General features: G+C 32.9%; 1 protein-coding gene across 1 annotated transcript; it reads right to left on the reverse strand.

Moving 5' to 3' along the window:
* Positions 1–1,509: 1,509 nt before the first annotated feature.
* On the reverse strand, positions 1,510–16,104 carry LOC122597988 (SNF1-related protein kinase regulatory subunit beta-2). Its single transcript, XM_043770592.1, has 4 exons — positions 15,557–16,104; positions 14,264–14,439; positions 14,016–14,178; positions 1,510–2,156 (listed from the first exon to the last, which is right to left on the reverse strand). The coding sequence occupies exons 1-4, from the start codon at positions 15,749–15,751 to the stop codon at positions 1,830–1,832; spliced, it is 861 nt and encodes a 286-aa protein (XP_043626527.1). The 5' UTR covers positions 15,752–16,104; the 3' UTR covers positions 1,510–1,829.
* Positions 16,105–16,394: the final 290 nt, after the last annotated feature.

Here is a 16,394-nt window from a genome sequence, read left to right on the forward strand (position 1 = left end):
CAAAGACCTGTAAAGGTGAATGAAGATTTCGGAATAAGCAATAGAGGTTAGACCAAGATAAAGGAATCGAAAATTTAAGATCTCACCACTATTTCTGAATAAGAAATAGAGATTGCTCTATTAACTTCATTCAATCAATCAAGTCTGTTTTACAATGAGAAAATGAGCCTCTATTTATAACCACAAATGCTATTTCTAGAATTTAATGAAATATAATAATAAAATAAATAAAAGGATGTCATCGGCTAAGGACAACCACTAATTGATCAACCAATGAGAAATGGACAGACAAAGCTTCTAGAAAGATTCCTTCTGCAAAGGACCCACAAACCGTTAGAAATAACGTTGTCATAAGTTCCTTCCATATTCCTATCAAGAGGTGTCATTCCTTCTTTATTAGGCTCACAAACAAGCGACTGAACAAACTTTATTTATTGGAAACTGGTAACTTAAATCTAAAACACCTAACTGGAGACTTGACTGGAGCTGGTCACTGGAGTGCTTCAGCGGATAACTTCATTGATGAGTTCTTGATGGTTGTCACTGGAGCTTCTTGCCACTGAAGAAGTGTTATCACTGGCGACTGAACTGGTTTAGTGAGGACTTGTCTGAAATGGGCTATTGCTGGCAGAATTAGCATGGCTTGTTCAGATGGCATTATCAGTTCAGAACCTTGTTTCACTTCAGATGACTTCAGCTCAAAAAATGACTTCAGTTCAGAATTTGACTTCAGTTCAGAAATTGACTTTAGTTCAAAAGCTTCTTTCAGTTCAGAATCTTTAGCTCAGATAACTTCTTCAGTTTAGTGGTGTCAGTCAGTTCAGTGAACCTGAACATTTCGGCATCGCAACGCATTCGTGTGAACCACCAGTCCACCATTATGCCATATATATCGTCAAGACAAAAAAAAATAAAAAGAAAAAATGGATTGTTACTATGATATAAAAACCTTGATCATATGGCATAATACATTATCTTATAATCCATGTAGTTCTCCACTTGATAAAATGGTTGTATTGACCCAATTTTAATGTTTACATTTAGATTAACTTTATGATATTTCATTAACAATAATTTAAACAGGCGTCTGAATATTTTAAACAGTTGCGTGCATCACACGTGTAAAAAAGCTAGTATTATATATTACTTTATGAAACCTTAATTTTTGACAAACCATGTGAATTAACTCCGACATACAGATCTAGTGAATGTCTTGAAAGGTAGCTTCTTGTGGATGTGAGAATTTTCTTTGGTAATCCAGGCAAATGTGTTATAAAACCAATTGAATATGAAGTATTGTTTCATCTTTTTTTCAGTGCTTTCCATATTAATCTAAAGTTCGCTTAGCATAGGTTTTTGAACTCATCGATGTATTATGTATAAACAACTTAATACTGAGACAGCCTGAGCTTAATGAAGAAATATATACCCATTTCATGCCTCAGTGCTACGGGAGTATGACATTGCATTTTAGGCTTACTAAAGAAACTACTCAAAGAATTGGATGTGTGACTTGAAAGTCGAAACATGACAAGTTTCAATCATATCAAAGAAGTAAATCTATAAATTTCTGCATGATGGTACGTACATATATGAATCACAAAAATCAGATTGCTACATTGTCATAAAAGGCAGAACTTATGGCAGCATCCACAAATCCTCTTGAAACATCCACTAGGCAAGAACAATGACCGAGAACCTGAAAAACACAAAGTAATTGGCAGATTGAAATTGCATTTCTACTGACCGTTTCTAGACGCTTCACTTTGAGAATTTGCTAAAGAAAGTTTCACTTGCATCAATGGTGCCAACGGCCAGGTTTGCTGTTGTCATTGATGTATAGACTTGTAGAGTACGACTGTAACGTATTTGGATAGGAAACGATGAGTGGATCCAAGGGCCACAACTGAGTCACTACTCTTTCCTTTCTGCATGTAAAGATGGTTTATAATAACGTGTTGAGGTCTAGATGAAGGAGGTGGGATCTCCATATGAGGTGAAGGGGCATTAAGCAGTGTCATTTGGAGATGTGGTGGTACCAAGGGTGGCTCCTTTGCATAGTCCTCCATTCCAAGTTGTAAACTGTTGTAGCTGGAATCTGGAGACTGAGGAGGTTCGAAACCGGAAATGCTTTGGATGTCTTCAGGTACATATTCCTGGGACAGATACAAGAAAAGTTCCGATCAATTAGAGATCTATTACCATCAAAAGAGCTCTTCTAGCAACATGAATTTTCATGATATCGGCTTTATGACAGAATAAGAGAGAACTTGTATTCATTTCAAAACACAACAAAACCGAAGTAGGACTTGTTTATTAATATACTTTATTTAGCACTGCTAAGATACCTTAATTATAGCCTACTTTCTGCTACCAGACTCCAAACTAGTGCTTTATAGGTTCATCATGACATGGATTCTTATGTAATACTTTTTGAATAGTTAATTCCTGTTGTCAACTTTGCTTTACAATCTAACGTATAGTGACAAATGGGTTATGAGACAAAGATCCCATTATGGTGGAATACACATTTGTAGATAAGAATAGGTACCCTAAATACCCTTTTTTAAAATTGTAGTAGACAGCAGATTTTTCTCCTTGGAAACACACAAGAAAATAGAAAAATAAGCATATGAACACACACACACACACAAGATGGCAATTTATTTTCATCAATAAGAATTTATATTTCAAAGTAATACACAATGCCGTTTCATCCATATTTTGGGACAGAAAAAGTATTTTGTGTTGCACGCACCTCAAAATTTAGACATCTAAAACTACAAATTATGCACGAAACCAACCATCTTTGTGCATTGTGATATGTAACTAAGAAACTTAAATCTTTAAGTGATCAATTGAGAGAGTATAAACACAATCGAACAAAATTTGAAAGAGAGTAAAAGAAGAAACACATATAAACAATCCAGATTATTTACCAGTAGATATATATATATATATATTTATATGGGGAAATAATCGGTACAGGAGACTGCTCTCTCACAATCGTCTTCTCTACGTGATCAAAATGGATTAATAAACCTCCTCCCCCCTGAATTTCCCCTATGCAATTCCGAAAATGGGAACTGCCAGCAGTACAAATACTATCCCCTATATATATATATAATACAGTATTAATACCCGACGTACGGGTTACTAATATATGTATATATATATATATACACGATCATTTTAAAAAGTTTAACTATAGGCATATTTTATTCAATGCATTTTATCAATGAAAACCTAATATAAGATACATGGATCATAAAAGTAAAAATAAAACTATGATATATTACTGATGTCATGACCTTGCAGTCATGATAGTGAAATATGATAGCATTGTTATAGAGTTTTACTCTTTTCGGTTATATTAAACTTACTAATGTAGGCTTATTGGTATTTAAACATAAAAAAACATAGAAAATTATGTTAGGATTATAATGAATTAAATGAAATATAATAATAACAAATCTAAAACTATAATCTATAATATAACTAAAAGAGGAGGTTGGGGGTACACTTGTCGCCTCTAATCCCCCTCCTTTAGCCTAATACTCCCTCCTTATTAGACCTCTATTTTTTTAATACTTATTTAATAAAAATTAAAAAATGGCTAACCCTTAATAAAAAAAATCTTGTAAAAAATCTTTATTATTATTATTATTATTATTATTATTATTATTATTATTATTATTATTATTATTATTATTATTATTATTATTATTATTATTATTATGTATATATATACCACCCAGAAAAAACCCTCACATATTCTCAAACCCTAAGAAAAAACCTACGGCAAAAAAAAAGCTACGATCGACTACCAAAAAGGTTTTTTATTTATATACTTTGTTCATATTTAATCATTATTATTATTATTTAATATTGAATTCTTATGTTATTGTTATTATTACCTCTTTTAATTTAGTTTGTTGTCTATTATAGGTTCATTATGGCTTTTCCTTCAACAACAAAAAATAAAACCACGTTAGTTCATCTTCAAGATCTTAAGTCAAAACATGTTAACCATCATCTACAACTCCGTGTTGTGCATGTATGGACTGTTTCGGAGCGGAACAACCCGAAGAAAATCAAAACGTTCGAGATGGTCTTTGTTGATGAATTGGTATGTATTTTTCAAATTATATACTCTACACTTTTTGTGTCTTTTTATTTAACTAAAGTTGAAAAAAAAGGATAACTAGAAACAATATTTATATGGAGTTAATTTTCGTATGTTTCTTCTTTAACTTTCGTATTAATTAAGTTGTAATATTGGTCATACACTTTTTGTTTCTCTTTTTATTCAACTAAAGTTAAAAAAATGAGGTAAACTAAAATCAATATTTATATGGAGTTAATTTTCATATGTTTCTTCTTCAGCTTTCGTATTCATTAAGTTGTGATATTGGTCATACACTTTTTGTTTCACAATTATTATAAGATTTATATACCCGTTCAATGTATATACATTCATATTATATTATATTAATAACTAGATTATTTTCCCGCGTAATATGCGAGAATAGTTATAAATCTTTTTTTTTTAATGGCATTCTATTCTATTTCTACTCCTAAATTACACGTATGCCTGAAAACCAAGACTTTCAAAAAACCCTTATTAATCCACCATCACAAATTCGAACCCAGGTTGATCCTCCTAAGGTCAAAGAGATATAATATGTGATAAACTAATAGTTTGACAAATATAAATAAGAGATGTTAAAATGATAAGGGTATCAATTTTAAATAAATCTGTTGAAACGACTGAATTTTAAATAAGAGAAAATTACGCCAAATGACTCGGGCTAATTTGCTACACGGTTTAAGGAAAAAAAATAGTTACAACATGTGCTAATCCAAAGAAACAAAACATATACAATATAAAATAGGTCAACGCTTGTTGCATTGTAACCTTGAAGGTGTCATTAATGTTGCGGTGTTCGTTTCTTGTTTTATATATATTTTTCCTAACTAATTATTAACCGATTAAAATATTTGTTTCAAATGCTATTTATATTATAAACAAAAGTCGGACACCATTTTTACATAATTTCATAGTTTTTAATTTAATAACTATTTTGATTTAGTTTTATCAACTGAATAATCATATGTTTAACACCCGAATTAATTTATAAACATTATTTACGAAAATAATAATAATAATAACGTATTAAACCAAACTGAAAAAAAAAAAAAATCCAATGATTAAAACCGTATATAACATTAGTAGGCTCATATGAAAGGAGAAAAAAAAAAACCTAAAATTTGATTTTATGATCATATCATAATGTTAGTATAAATATCATATTTATAAGACCATTTATCCAGTGCGTTACATGGACATGATTCTAGTCTCTAGTAATTTAAAACAAACAATAACCTTTTTTTTTTCCTTTTAAAACGTATTATTGTACATGAAACCTTAATCACATTCGTAAACAATGTTAAAGGTTGAAATGTGTTCAATTATTTATTATTATTATTATTATTATTATTATTATTATTATTATTATTATTATTATTATTATTGTTATTGTTATTGTTATTATATATATATTATAATTATCATAATTATAATCTATCTACCATATATATTGATAATTATAATTAAGAACTAAACAAATATTTAAAAAGTGTAAACAAAAAATAGAATAAATTGAAACCCTCATTAAATTATTAAATCATTAATTAAAAAAGACTAAATAAATAATTTTAACAAGTTTGCAATTCCATACAATCTTGATTTACTTCTAGTACAATACGTAATCAACGTAAAAGAGTTCGAACAATCAATGTATGTTATTATCTTTTTTATATATTATTTATGGTATACTATAATAATTAAAGGTATATTTTGACAAATTATATAGATTAATAACGTCATTGATAAAAAATAAAATAGTTAAATATGATCTAATGGCTATAAATCAAAGATGAAATCTATCCAAGGGTTCTTATATGTTTAGAGATGAATTTAGGACCTTGTTATATATATATATATATATTGGTAGATTAAATATTAGTATTTGATAGGAATAAGGTAACTTAAAATTAGGATTTAGATGAGACACATGTCATTTAAAAATACGCCAAGTGTCTGATTAATAAAATCGCTATATATATATATATATACTAGAAATAAACATAGTAACATCGCGGGTTTTTATATATATACTAGAAATAAACACCCGCGCGTTGCCGCGGGGTTTTTATAGTAACATCGCGGATAAGTGTTCATTAAGCTTAAACATAGTAGTTTGTATTCCACACGTTGTAACAAAGATTATATCACACACCTTGCAGCGGGACTCAAGTAGTTTGTTTTTTTAGATGACAATGTTATTTGATAAAGTCCCTAACATACATTAATTTGACATTCTAACAAGAATGATCAGAAATAACTTCACACCAAACACAGGTTAGGTATAAATGGAAGTTGTTTGATAGAAACATAAGAACCTATTATAGAAACATAAAGAAGCAAAAGTTAAATATAGTTATTGACAGGCAAAAATATAGAAGATATAAAATTTTAGGGGGTTATAAGGTGTAAAGGTAAAAGTTTATGGCAAAAAATGTAAAAGATTAAAAGTTTAGGAGTTAAAAGGTAAATAAGTGAAGATGGAAAAAAATGTAAAAGATTAAAAGTTTAGGGGGTTAGAAGGGAAAGAGGTAAAAGTTATATGCATCTATGGTTGTAACTTAGGCATAAAAGGTTGTAAAAAGTAACTTGGTTTTCAGTATATATATAAATATAAGTATATGGGTTGGGTATTGTAAAACAAGTATTAAAGTAAAACAAATAAGACAAAATCTTGACCCTTAGATTATGGTTAAATTGATGCATGAAGATTCACGAAACAATTGATGCACGATGATTTTTTTGATCCACGTTGATTTTCGATTAAAAAAAATCTATTGTTTTATTTGTTTTACTTTACCAAAAACATATATATATTTATATATAGTGCAAGGTTCATGTGAAAACCATTTGAATTGAAAGAACCATAAGAACCATTTGAAAATTTAGAAGTCTGCTTTTAGCTGCATTCTTGTTTTTCCCTTAAATTATATGTATATATAGATTCTAGGTTAAAATAAAACAAGTATTAAAGTAAAACAAGTAAAACAATAAATTTTTCTTCACTAAAAATCATGAAAAGCATCATGCATCAAATATATACTTGTGCTTCGTGAATCTTCGTGCACCAATTTTATCATGATCTAAAGGTCAAGATCTTGTCTTATTTGTTTTACTTTAATACTTGTTTTCTAATAACCAACCCCTATATATGTATATATAAATATATATAAGGATAGATGACCAAATGCTGAAGTAGAACAAAAGACGAGACCAACACTAAAAACTAGTTGTTTAGTTATTAAATTATTAAACTAAATAAAATAAAAAATAGGACCCCACATGACATGATGAGTAAGACGTTAATTAACAAGGAAGACATATGAGCTAGTACATGTATAGCTTAATCACTAATGACATGAGGACACTCTTCTACGTGGATGATAAATTAAGTCAAATTATCAAAAGCAAATGTCAAATCCCATAATTTACTTAGTGTTGGTGATCTGTTGTCTTTAGCCTATAGTGGCCCACACAATTATGGACAACAAAGAATTAGAGAAAAGGAGGGAAAGAGTCTGGCCAGCCCTAACCCTTATGGGCCCAATTTGTTAGACTTGTCCAGCAAGTTTAGCAAAGGGATTAACCCTATTTCTCAGCTATACTTGTAAATTTTATCACACAATAATACAAAACCCTAGTTGCCCGTGAATTAGCTCACACGCATAGTGTGAGAAACCCCGTAAAATCCTTGTGTTCTTTGATTTCTGTTTTACTATTTTGTTTGTTTGTGTTTAGAATCCCTAACAACTGGTCAGAGCTAGGTTCTGGATCACAAAGAACACACCAACACAACCGCCGCAAACCGTACCACCACAATAGCCAACTTCTCATCATAGCCGTCGCTGCCTTCTTGCATAATTAAACTGAGTTGCTATTCAAAATCTGTTTTTGAATATTGCTACTGCAATTTTCTGGTTTCTGCAATTAATTTGATGGTCAGGATTTTGGATGGTCGATGATGCAAGTTGAGGACTTGCTATGTTAGAGAGATCTTTTTCCATGTTTGGCAGAAAAGAAACCCGAGAATATAAAAGATGTAGACTGGGTTGACCTAGACTGGAAAGCCTTAGTTGTCATTAGGTGCACACTAACTAAGAGTGTGGCTTTTAATATCGTGAAAGAGACTAGTGATAGTAGGATTATGCTTTGTCAAACATGTATGTGAAACCTTCCGAGTCTAATACGGCTCTTAATCAGAAAGTTAGTGCGAGTCGCACTGGGAAGTTGATATTGAATTTGATGATGATGTACAAGCTTTGTTTGTTTTATCTTCGTTACCGGACAATTGGTCAGGATGGGTTACGACTATTAGTGGTTTAGCTGGAAGCACTACACAAAGTTTGATGGAATCCGTGACTCTGTCCTAGGTGAAGACATGAGGAGAAAAAGTACAAGTGAATCATCTGGTTCATCTAGTTCTCTGCTGAACACAGAAGAAAGAGGTAGAAAGAAAGACAAAATATAGTAACACGAGAAGATCTAAGTCTAAAGGCATGGGAGGAAGTTCAAAGCCAAGGAAAGACATACAACATTGGAACGTTGGAACTGTAATGAGTATGGGCACTTTAAAAATAGTGTACTAAATCACCTAAAGACAAGAAAGAAGTTAATGATGCCTTGATATGTTGTGTTGAAGACGTAGTGGAGTCCATCCTTTCATGCTATCTCATCCTCGAGGAAGATGAAGAATCTAAGAAAAAGCAACTTTGGCACTGCAAGTCTTGCTAATGACCGAACTTTGGATATTACAAGGGTAGGTGACATTGATTTGAAAACCAACTTGGGAACAATTTAGACATTGAAAGATGTTAAAGGTGATTCCCAAGTTGAGAAAAAAGTTAGATTTCCATTGGGAAATTAAATGACCAGGGTTATGATGTTACGTTCGGGAGACATTGGAAGGTCGTCAAAGGTACCATGGTAATTGCCGGGGGAAGAAAAAGGGGTACTTCATATATGTTGCAGGAGGTGCAAATGCAGTAACTAAAGGGCCAGGTCTATCCAAATTCTGGCATTAACGGTTGGGTAACATGAGTGAAAAAGGAATGAAGATGCTTGTTACAAGAGGAAAACTCCCTGACCTTAAAAAGGTTGAAACTGAATTCTGTGAACCTTGTCTTTATGGTAAGAAAAAACGGGTATCCTTTGTGAAGACATGAAAGCACCAAAAGACGGGGAGCTAGAGATTATTCATTCGGATGTGTTCGGTCCAACACGTATTGAATCGCTTCTTAGGCGGCGTCTCAGGGTGGTCTTTTGGTACGTTTGCTTCTGGTAGATGAGGCGGTATAGAAGCGCAAGAGGCGGAGAAACGGTTTGAGGAGGTCAACGGCGGTGAACTATCAAAACGGATCGGAAAGACCTCAAAATAGGTCAGAAAATCAGATCGACGGTGGTTGCGGTTGTTGGTGGCTGATGGTGGTGGACGATGAAGGTCACTCATATGTTGGTGGCTGTGGTGGTTCCATGGTGGTTAGGGTTACTAGAGAAGAAGATTGAGAATGGGGTATAGGATGAGATCCGTTCCAAATGTAATAAAGATGGGAAAGGAGAAACTTTTATATTAATATATTATTAGTATAGTACAGTTCTCAACAGCTTTATGGGACTTTGTCTGTCACTTTTCTCTACTTTTTGAAAAATTTTACATTTTTCTATTATGTAAGTCTTTATTTTTTTGAAAAGTATGTCAAGCCTACTAATAATTTATAATAATCATATATATATATTTATATAATAATCATATATATATATGTCACTTTTGTTTATTTTTCTTTAAAAAGTCATATAAGAGTACAATATGTATGAGTTTTGGTATATTTATAAATTTTTATTACATATAACTTAATAAATTAGCATTTTCTTTTTTAATATAAGATATTATTGCCTCGACCTTACGCCTCGGTTCGCCTCGAGGCTTACGCCTCTTGAGGCGAAGGGAAAACGCCTCGAAGCTCGTTTCCGTACATTTAAACCTTGACCGGAGGGGAATACATTAGCTTAGAGTTCACTAGCTATTGTGCTAAACGTGGTATTCAGATGATAAAGACGATTTCGGGCACTCCTCGGCAAAATGGAGTCGCAGAATAGGAATTTAAATGAGAGAGCCAGAAGTATGAGTATAAATGCAGGGCTTTCAAAGATATTCCGGAAAATGCAATCAAAACCGTTGCCTATAGTCAGAAGTAAACATGCTACATTTAATTATGCTAAGTTGTACAAAGATTTATCAGATTCAAATTCTCGGGTTCATTTAAAGGTGGTTGAATTCGAGGTTGATCACAGGGAACCTAAATCAATTGGTGAACCGGTTCCTAAACTAGATGATAATGATGTCGACATAGGTTCCGAGTTTGTGGAGGTAACGAGTCAATAGGAGCTTATGACAGTGAAAATTCAGAATCTAGTTCAGAATCCGAAGATGAGCGGCATACCTGACAAAAATATGCGTTGGGTCAGGAGATCCACCATATCTACAAAACAGCCATATTGGCACAGTCCTTTAGTAAACTCAGTTGTTGATGACAGTTAGCTACCTTTTGATGACAGAAAACGGAAAACCAAATTGCTATTCAAGGGCGGTTAAGATCAAAGATTCGCTTCGGTGGGGGCATGCAATGAAGGATGAGATGAGCTCTCTAGAAAAGAACCACACTTGAGTTCTTGTAAAGCTTCCAGACGATAAGAGAGCATTGCGAATCAAGTGTTCAGGGTCAAGGAAAAAAGTGATGGATCTAGACGGTGTAAGGGCTTTCAGCCAAGGTTGTAAATATCGCTTATATCGGATATATTAGGGATATGTCCGATACCCTAATTTGTAAAGGAATTTATTAAAAATATATATATATATACTAACAATATATACAATTTGACATAAGTTTACATCCCTTTCAATCTTAATTGCTATGTTACGAAGCAAATTTTACATACCTTTTAATCTTAAAGTCAGAAACCATATATGGTTTTAACCCGTGTTTTTAAAAAAATAATAATAATAAAGTCAACTTTTTTTGACCGATATTGACCAAAACTGGTCGATATTGACCGACATTTGACAAAAACGATAAGTTCAGCCAATAACCCATATTTCGTATCTGTTGAAGGTCGATATCCGATACATCACCGATATATCAGCCGATATTTGCAACCATGCTTTCAGCAAAACAAAGGGATAGACTATGATGAAATCTTCTCTCCGGTGGTGAAAATGACCACCATCAGGTTGGTTATCAATATGGTTGTTGTAGACAGTTTGATAAGTTTATCGAGAGGTCGGTTAAAAGATGTCATACGGATCATTGTTGCTATATGAAGAAATTCAACAGCTCTTTTATCATCTTATTGCTAAACGTTGATGATATGTTAATTGCAGGATTTGATATGAAAAAAATTAGCAAGTTGAAGAAACAAATGTCCCAAGAATTTGAGATAAAAGACTTGGGTGGGTCTAGTCACACATTAAGGATGAGCATTGTCACAAATAACAGATGGTTCTTTAACATTGTCCTAGGAGAGAAATAAATGAAAAGACGAAGCCTAGAAATACTTCATTGGGGAGTCATTTAGAGCTTACCAAAGATCAGTCTCCTAAATCTGAAAAAGAAAGCTCATGCCGTTGGAGTTATTAGGAGTGTCATGTATGCCATGGTTTGTACTCGACCATATATTGCTCATGTCGTTGGAGTTGTTAGTCGATTTATGTCATTTCTAGGTAGAGAACATAGGGAAGCTGTCGAGCGGATACTCAGATACTTAAAAGGTACAAAAATTGGGATTATGTTTCAAAAGGAAAGATACTATTCTTAGAGGTTATACGGATGTGGGTGGTTGCAAAGGGACGTTTAAAAGCACTACATGGTATGTTTTCACAATCAGAGGAACAACAATAGTTGAATGTCCAGAATTTAAAAAAGTGTAGCTTTATCAGCAATAGAAGTCTTCTATAGAAGTCTTCTGAAGCAAGTAAGAAGTTAGTATGGTTGAAGACTTCTCTTGAAGAATTGGGTAAAAAGCAAGATGATTACTCATTGTATTGTGACAATGAAAGTGTTGTTAAACTTGCTAAAAACCTAGTCTATCAGGATGAGGTATCACTTTGTTAGAAGGTTTAACAGTGATGAAACAATTAGCTTAAATAACATCTCAGGTGCCGGGAATCCAGCAAATATGTTAGCCTATGGTGCTGGAAAAGCTCAACTTTTACATAACTTCAGCTAGTCTCCAGGAGTAATGTTGAGGAGACAGGGTAACTAAGGAGTGTAGAAGTTTTGGGGGTTTTCATTTACAGGACAAGATAGAGGGGGTTGCAGTTTTGGTCCGAAGACACCAAGTGGGAGATTGTTGGCGATTTGTTGTCTTCCGCCCATAGTGGCCCACACAATTATGGAGAGCAAAGAATTAGAGAAAATGAAGGAAACAGTTTGGTCAGCCCTGACCCAGTTTGTTAGAGACTTGTCAAATAAGTTTAGTAACCCTAGTTCTGGTCTATATATTAATCAAATTAATCTGTTGTACTTGTAAATTTGATCACTCAATAATAAAAAACCCTAGTTGCCCCCGTGGATCAGTTGACACACAATGTAAGAAACCACGTAAAATCCTTGTGTTCTTTGACTAATGTTATACTGTTTTGTGTGTTCGTATTCTGATTCCCTAACACTTGGGTGGTGTTAAATAAAACTGAATAAATAAGTACCAAGTGATCAAGAGTTCTAGGTAGTACAGAAATTGCGGTAATGAATGGCCAGTAATATATAGATCATTATTAGTCAGTGTTGTAAATATCGGATTTATCGACCGATATATCGGTGATAAATCGGTTATCGGTCCTTCACCGGTACGAAAAATTGTTTATCAGCCTATCAGGCCAATTTATCGGTTTGGTCAAATATCGGTCAATGGTCAATCTAGGTACTTATCGGTCAAAAAAAAAAAAATGACCTTCCTTTTCTGACTAAAAATAAATGGGTTTTATTTTAGGATTTTTGGGTTTCACACTTTACTTAAACACGATTCCATTTCACACAAAGATGATCTCACTAAAATTAAAAGTTATTTGTTCCTCTATTTCAAATACCACGTTCTATGGTGGTTTTCGTGTCCCTTTATATTTTCTGAAAAAAATCAATGTAGTTTTATATATATTACTAACCTTAATATAGATAGTTTATAAAAAGAACTTATATCGACTTTCAAAATAATTTATTTTTTGATATAAAAGTAGAAATATATTTAAAACATATACTTTAAAAAATAAATTTCTATACAATTTATCCCATATATCGCTTCTTGGTGGTCGACCGATACGATAACAAAAAGCGATATTTAAAACCTTCTTTGAGATGGAAAAAGGATTGGTATTAGTGCCATATACGTATGCATAAAAAGGCCCATAAGCCAGCTCTATTTCACTAAAACATATAAAACAGAGCTCCACACATAACATAATATTTAAAATAAAAAAGACACGAGAAAAGACTGCAAGAATTAAGATGGATTACGAGTAATGAATTTCTGATTGTCTAATCTCTAAATTGTGTTAAGGTGAATTCTATTGAGGGTTCGTTATTTCATCCCAGTAAGAAAAGGAGATTCGATTCGTGTGATATATTTAAGGAAGTTACAGACTTGGTTTATATTTTGCATATACAAAGGTGAAAGACTACATTATATCGGTCTACAGTCACTCAGTCGCAACATACATTACCATGCAAGAACCCGTCTTACAACATTCGTAGTCATGTAAAGGTCCAAAATAGTAATCAACATTTCACACTCACAATGATAATATAAAGTTTTTTTTTAAAAAAAAAAAAAAGCAATCAAATCTTCCTTTATGCAAGCAACTCAGCTAGATAGAAAATACCTGCAGATCTAAGATGTTGTAAGTGTTGCCTGCTTCATCCTGTGTCCATGGCATATCAGGGGAATACCTCCATTGACCATCAACAAGAAATCTATACTGGTAAACACCCGAAGGGAGAACCTTTAATATGATGAAATCTTTTCCTGATCTCTGCAAGGGCTTCCTGGTTAATTAAAGAGCATCAAATAGTTAAAAAATCTGATCAAGACTAGAAAATTCACAAGTAGACATAAAAATTAGTATTTTACCTTCTTTTCCAATTGTCCCATGAGCCTTCCACGGCAACTTCATTTCCATCATAGCTCCATGTAATCATTGTCGGTATTCCTTGCTCGGTCATCATATCTTCATAGCTGGAGGAGGTGTGCATCCATGAATTGGTCGACTGCATCTCATCTGGTCTTTGTAACGGGGCAACAGGTACCTGAATCACATAGGGCGGGGCAAAATATTAGGACTTTTTCATTTTATTCCTAGAGCATAATTCCCATTCATAAATATGATCTTTTGGATCTCCTAGTATTTTCTAAATCTTCAGAGAGGATACAAATTTATATATACTAGGGGTAAGGAGTGACTAACTGGCTATTGTAAAAATCAAAGATAGTATGTGGCGAACAAAAAGCAATTGCTGCTATGCAAACCCATATATCGTCCTAAGATAGTTTAAGGCCTTTTTATGAAACTAATCTCATATCATGAGAATGAGTTATTGCCTTCTTTGTGATAAAAGATAAAATCACTGCAGAAGTAAGTCGCAACCAGTAAATATGTTCTGTGCTTGAAAAATAAACTGAGAGGCTACTGTTTTCAACATATGGATTTCATCTCATTTTTTTTAAACATCTATACAAAAGTTATTGAAGATTACATTTGAATATCAATGACATTTTAGTAAACTTCAGATATGTTTTATAACAAATGAACGTATTTGCCAGAGGTGACACTTTGGATACACATCACTGGATGTATAAGCTAATTGAAAACTAACTAAAAGAGGTTAGCTCCTTTACAGAACACTAATTAAAAACTAGATAGTTCATTATCTTAAGCTGAACTTATTTCCCAACATTTCATATAATGCCTGTTTTCCTACCAAAATTTCTTGTTGAAATACAGCGAAAAAATCCACCGATTACTCGATCATTCTATCTCTGCTTCACTCACAAACACTCCAAAATGACAATCATAAAATCATCATTAGAAAAAACATACACAAAATGGAAAAACAAGGGAGAGATCCCAGTTCAGGCTAACAGGTGAAACTCAAGCTTTGTCTCTTATGTACACAGCCTCACCAGTATTCCAGTAGCCATTTCTTAAACTTGTTCCTTAGCCAAACAAATTAACCCAATTAGGTTAAATCCCAGGTCTCTTTTGAGACCCCGGGGCGGCAATGGTAACAAGAAAAAAAAAACACACACACAAGCAAGTTGCAAATAATTCTGCAGATCTAGGATACTAGCAAATGTAAATAGCTAAATCAAATCAAATCAAATGAAGATTGCTAAATAAATAAAGGGTCTAAGAATAATATATACCTGAGGAGTGAACATCAAAGGAGAACCAGAAACCCTAGGACTTGGAGGTGGAGAATGACCCATACCGATAAACTCACTTTCACCACCAACACTTGGACCAGTATTTTCATAATCACCAGCCTGACTTATTTTCTCATTCCCATTCCCAATAGATGATGTACTATCCCCTTCTTCTCTACCATTTGTATTCCCCATTCCCCCTCCTACTGCTGCTCTGTTTATTATTGTTATTCTTATTATTATATATGTAAAATCAGAATCACATCCAAGATTCACTAATTTAGGGAGCCAAGGAAAAAAATAAAAACCAACCAACCAAAGACCGACCGACCACTGAATCTCACTATTTATTAAACAATTGACACAACAATTTTTGTTGGACCGTTTCTCTTAGAGCTTGATCGATGGTACTATATTATTGGCTATGTCTGATTGATGCGGGAAATATATGGAGGACGGGATGATCAACATGAGAGAGAAAAAGGAATCTTTATAAGCAGAGAGAAAAAAATGAAAAGGATGATGAATGAGTGTATGACACAATCATATGTTTTTAGAGTGGTTTTTTATAAAAGGAAAAATAGGATTCCCTCGACTTATATAACTTTGATTGGTAAAGTTATAAACTCATGGTAACCTTTGATTTTAAATTAAGGATCCTTCTAACTTTATCTATCAAGTTGGAGTAATTTGAAAGTATCTCTTTCCAAATACTAAATGATATTAGCGGTATATATACTCTTTTCATATTCATCTTCTTCAATTTTTAGAACGTGATTAAATACCCAACCCCACACACACACCCCTCCCCCCGATTTTCATCTTTACTGTATCCAAT

This window comes from Erigeron canadensis, chromosome 4 (genome assembly GCF_010389155.1).
Source record: "Erigeron canadensis isolate Cc75 chromosome 4, C_canadensis_v1, whole genome shotgun sequence".
Lineage (NCBI taxonomy): Eukaryota > Viridiplantae > Streptophyta > Magnoliopsida > Asterales > Asteraceae > Erigeron > Erigeron canadensis.